This window comes from Macadamia integrifolia, chromosome 4, assembly GCF_013358625.1.
Source record: "Macadamia integrifolia cultivar HAES 741 chromosome 4, SCU_Mint_v3, whole genome shotgun sequence".
NCBI lineage: Eukaryota > Viridiplantae > Streptophyta > Magnoliopsida > Proteales > Proteaceae > Macadamia > Macadamia integrifolia.
The window spans coordinates 22,857,001-22,862,423 of NC_056560.1; the positions used below are offsets into that span (position 1 = coordinate 22,857,001).

The 5,423-nt window shown below is 36.1% G+C and overlaps 1 protein-coding gene across 1 annotated transcript in view; it reads left to right on the top strand.

The window, feature by feature from the left end:
- The window catches only part of LOC122075198 (lysM domain-containing GPI-anchored protein 1), a gene marked incomplete in the record, with an annotated part of 3,342 nt that extends 2,151 nt beyond the window's left edge, over nt 1-1,191 (top strand). Inside the window, 4 exon segments of the mRNA XM_042640145.1 lie at nt 4-107; nt 212-373; nt 460-491; nt 600-1,191. Coding sequence (XP_042496079.1) covers nt 4-107; nt 212-373; nt 460-491; nt 600-880 — 579 coding nt within the window.
- Nucleotides 1,192-5,423: the final 4,232 nt, after the last annotated feature.

The window sequence follows — 5,423 nt, forward strand, 5'->3', positions numbered from 1 at the left end:
AAATTTCCGAGATTTGCATCAGATTTTGGCTTGATTGTGCCAAATGGGAGCTATGCCATTACGGCAAGTCACTGTGTGCAATGCAGTTGTGGGCTTGGGAATCTAAAGTAATTGAGAAACTGAACTTGCCTTTAGGTTCTACTCCTTATTATGTGCTTCTTACATCGAAAAAATTTCCATATCAATCTACTTTATTGTGTTTCCGTTGCAGTTTATACTGTACGCCAGCTTCTTTGGCAGTTTCTTGTTCAAGTATGCAATGCAGAAATAGTGTATTCACACTTGGAAATGTTACAGCACAATCTACCAGTGCTGGTTGCAAGGTTACATCATGTGCTTATGATGGCTTTGTGAATGGCACCATTTGGACAACGTGAGTTTGTCTTGTTATTTTGGTTTCTCCAGTTTTGCATTGGTTGAGACCTATTGGCTACTGAATGCTTTAATTTGTTTGTTTAGGTTGTCGACGTCCCTTCAACCTCGATGCCCAGGTAAAAGTCAAACCTGGTGTTTTCCAGAACTCTATATTTTCGCTCTGTATCATAATGGGAGTATCTATTTTGTTGTTTCTTGACACCTGATATCTATACATGTCACAGGGCCGCATCAATTTCCTCAGCTAATAGCCCCGCCCTCTGGTACGATCACAGATTCTGTATTGGCTCCAGCGCCTGGACCTTCTCAAGCAGGTGGTGTAGGCCCAACAACACCCAAGTCTTCAACTGTGCCAGGAACTGGGTTGCTTCCTAGTTCATCTCCAGCCAATGGTCCTATTGGAAGTACATCTGATGCTTTTCTCTTGAGAAATCCTTTGTCTAGTTTTGCAAGGGCAACAATTTTTTGTCTTTTTATCAAATTGATGGTGTTGATGGCATTGTAATCGTTTTCTCACTGAATACATGGCTAGAAGATGGGATTTTCTTGGCAGTTGCTTCATAATTGGTTGGGCCTACTTGTTGTATTTGCGTTCTCCACTTTTCTTTTGTTGAAAAATATATTGCCAGGCTAATTTTTCTGGATGTATCTGACCGAACAGGGAATTTTGTACTTCTGCTCTTCTAGAATTGTGTTTTTGGTTAATGCCTTTACTCTGTAGCCTTTTCCCTGGATGGTTGCCCTTCTTGTAATTTATTTTCTTGATCATTCAGATTTTAAAAGCAGAATTTTTCGGTTGCTGGTTATGCAGTTAAACTTTTCTTCTTCTTCTTCTTCTTCTTTTTTTTTTTTTGTGAATTTTTTGTATTCTCTATAGATTGGTGATCCAATTTCCATTTAATTTTCTGCATTTGAATTCCATAAAATATTTTAATCTTTCTGCTCCTGAATAAAAATAACAGATAGAAAATTATTTCTGCTCTTATCTTGTGTTAATGAGACAACTGGTAGGTGACGAAATGTTAACTAACTTACCACTTATTCTTTTGTGGATATGTGTACTTTGAAGGACTGTAGCTTATTTTTTATTTTTTATCTTTTAAATTATAACTGCCTCATGGTTGGTACATCTAGGGATGGACAAGGTAAAACTGCTTCTCTGCTTACCCTCTTCCCTAAATGTGTATATATGACCCTTGTTGTGTTAGGATTAGGTATGGTCCTTGAAAACATGCCTCTACCAGCCCCACTGCACCTTGGTTGCTTACTCTGTAAAATAGGCGAGGCTCATGCATTTGGTTTTTATGGATATGCGTGCAGTTTTCTTAGTACATAGATTTACAGTCTTAACTGTTATGCCATTATTTCTTATTTGGAAGCATACTTAAAGTGGTCTCGCGTCAGCATTTCGGAAGTTCAATTCAATGCCTTCCAGTAACACATAATTATGACTTTCCCCCCTTGGTTTTGGGGGGTGGGGGGTGGGCTTGTTGTTGGATCCTTAATGGTGCGATATGTGCAATTTTTTTTAACAAATCTGAAATTCAGCAGAATGAGTATCTTAAGTATCATTTATTGTTTAATTTGTCCCAACAATGTCTGCTGGTGCCATTTCTGCTTCTACTCTCTTACATAGTTGCTTGCCTCATTATCCATTTTTCTTTATTTATCTAATTTTACATGTGCAGCCTTGAAATTCTAGTATTTCAGTTCTGTATCATGATGCTTTGTTGGTGAAAGTGTCTGAATATCATTTAAGTACTGACAACTAGTTTTTTGATATAGCTTTCTTGTACTTATGTTCTTGTTTCCTAGATTTTTAATAAATCTGATTATGTTCGTAGAATATCGTCCCTTAAGCTATGCAATTGCTTATTATGGGACCCTGCCGAGTGTTATGCATCTCATTTGAAGCATGGCACCCACTTTTGGTTGAGAAAAGCCTATCATATTTGTATACTTGGATATTGGCTTTCTTATTTAAGTTCACTAGATATTAGAGAACAAACTGCATGTGTTGGGCTTTCTAAGTGCACTGATTTCTATTATAAGAATCTTTTTGCAATTGTATTACTGGTGTGTTTGCTCTTCGGAGAAATAAACAAATGAATTATGCATGATCAAGAGAAACATAACCACATCAAGACTTGAGAGTAGAGTGTAGCATTATTTTTGAAATTGATGGCACTTCGTTGTCATAGGAATTGCATTTTTAAAATCCCACATGGCAACAATTGATGATTATTCCCATGATTACAGCAGCAGCAGTAGCAGTTTCCAAAGTGAGCGTGATGCATGTCTTTTACAATAGTTTTTATTTATTTATTTATTATTATTATTAATTGAAGAACGTACTCAACAAGAAAATAAGGGGAAACTTAAGTTTTTTTTTTTTTCTGGAGAATTGAAACCAATGAACTTAGATTGTTGATTGTCTACTAAAGCTAGTGGTTTTTCAGATTATGTTTGGACAAAGAAGAGCTCTAATGGTAGTTCCTTGAAAGAAGCTTCACAGTGAAGACCTATAATTTTTGCAGGAAAGCACAATTGTTTGGTAATAGCTTCCAATAAACACCTTATTGAAAACTGACTATCTTATTGAATCTAGATTTCATATAAGTTTGTCTTTCTTCTTAGGTTCTTTCGTTTCATTATGAGTGTCAAATACTAGTCTATAATGACTATTCTAACTTCTAAGTATTGGTTTGAATTCTAAATCCATTTGTATAATATTTTTAGTTTTTTTCTCTGAAACCGTGGCATGCTGTGGATGCAATTGCCGACTGGGTGGATTCTGATCAGTTATTCTTGGTGGATTCCAAGTGGGTTTCTGTTGGATACCTGGCCTGTTTATCTGAACATATTTCTTCTATCTTCTTATTTGCAAGAACAGGTCATATTTCTCTCTGTTTCTTACACCTATGACTTCCATATTCTCCCCTGTATCTCACATAGCTTTTTGATCTCATAAGTTTTAGATAACTATTTCTTACCAAAAAAAAAAAAAAAAGTTTTAGATTACTACTTGGATTTGTTTTAATTGTTATAAATTTATAATATATAAGCGTCTAATCGGATCTCTTTGTTATGTGTTTATTATTGCATCTTTAAATCAATTAGCACATATTCTTAAGAAGCTATAGAGAGGTCATTGATCTGGAAAAATAGCAAAGAGAGAATATCCAAGAATAACACAAACTTTGAAAAGAATGTAAAGCTGGAAATTAGTGACTATGTTAGTTGTTTCTTGATTGGCTAGCTTTCTTGTAGAGGAGTATTTGACTAGTATGACTTGATAGAGTGAAAGCTTAGATTTGTTCGCATGTGATTTGACTGGTCATATTAATGAATGATGGGGAATTCATGAAAAAAAGGCCTAGAGTTAGAAGACGTGAGTAGGATTTGGGAAGAAATAAAACAATATATGAGGAGCACGTATCTACTGGAAGATATCAGAGGTTGACTAATCTCAGAGCACAAATCTTTGTCGTAAAACTCGGATCATAGTTGACCGAATTGATTGATTTGAATTGGAACTAGTCGGTGTTTATTCAAAGTAATTGTTATGATCCCATATCAGTCATAGGGGTGGATATGCATTGGTTTCCAATAGGGAATTGATTTGGGTTATTATGGTTTTAGGTCTCTACACCTTTTAAGTTGGTTTATGAGGTTGAATTTTTCTAGGATGGTATTGGATTATTAGTGGTGTCAGACCAATTGATCTTTAGTCCAACCCATGTGTAAAAGGGCGACATAGGGGAGACATGGTGGTAGAGTGAGAATCGCTTAAAAAGGACTATCTGTTTCGCAATGAGTCGTCGTTGACGTTGAGTTTGAAAACGTGATGGTAAATTAGGGTCCAATAACAATAATATGGGGATTGACTTCATAACGGTTTCTAGAAGGAAATGATGTGGGTTGATATGATATTGGTTTCACTCACATATATGACACATTGTTTCAAATTTTGGTAGCGGATCTCCCAGTTTTTGGTTATGATTGATTTCAATTCTAATTGCTCAAGAGTGGCCGATTCTAGGGTTTTTAGCCTAGATTGCTGAATTTCAAGTTTGGAGGGCCGAATCAAGGCTTTTTGGGATTGATTTAGGTTGGGGGTGTAAGTTTTGCACCGTTCTCGGATAGGGCCTAGGTTAGTCTTTTCAGTCTGTACGGAGTGTCTAGGTTGATTTTTCTCGTAATTATATATATATATATATATATATATATGCCTTAATTATTATATAGTGAGTTTAAGTTGTTAAGCTGTTAGGATTATTTTAAGAGTGATTGATATTGATCGTCTCTCTTTTGTATTTTCTTTTATTTTTTATAGTGCATGTGAGGAAACAAATGGTCAAAAATAAGGATTCGGCTCTTCTTAACATTTGGGCACAGGCTTTAAGATGCTTCAGAGCGTTGAATCTGTGTTGCCACCCCTTGTGCGCAATAGAAGAGTTTAACCTCAATTAGCATCAATCAGGGTCAATTTAACCCAGTCTGATCTGATTAAAGTCAATATGGCAAGGTTGGGCCGCAATGTCAGTGCTGGGGTTTGAAAAACCGTGTGTTTCCAATTTTATAATCCTTGCGCACACGGGATCACACTTCTTTTTGTGATAACACGTTCAAAGCTCAAACTCAACTCCATCTGCCAACTGCCAACAATGAAATTGCCCGCATGGGAGAGTCCAGTCACATTTGATGGTCAAGAGCATCTTGGCATGCATCCTAAGGTGATTCAACTGTTAAAGACCCTTTCCCACGTAGGAGGGGATGTACAAACTACAAAGCAATTTCGGAAAGTACCCATTAATGATACAGGTTCGGTTCTGTAAAAGATAGGTATTCGTTCTCGTCCATGTTCTAAAACTTGGATTGGATCAATTAATATCCGTTAGATTAGAACAATATCAGCCTTGATCAATTCTTAATCTTGACCTTCCAGAATACACATGTATGGTCTAAGAGTAAGATCATAATAAAAAACTAGAGAGAGAGAGAGAGAGTTTTAAACCAGAGAGTTCATTAGGAAGTAGAATAATAAT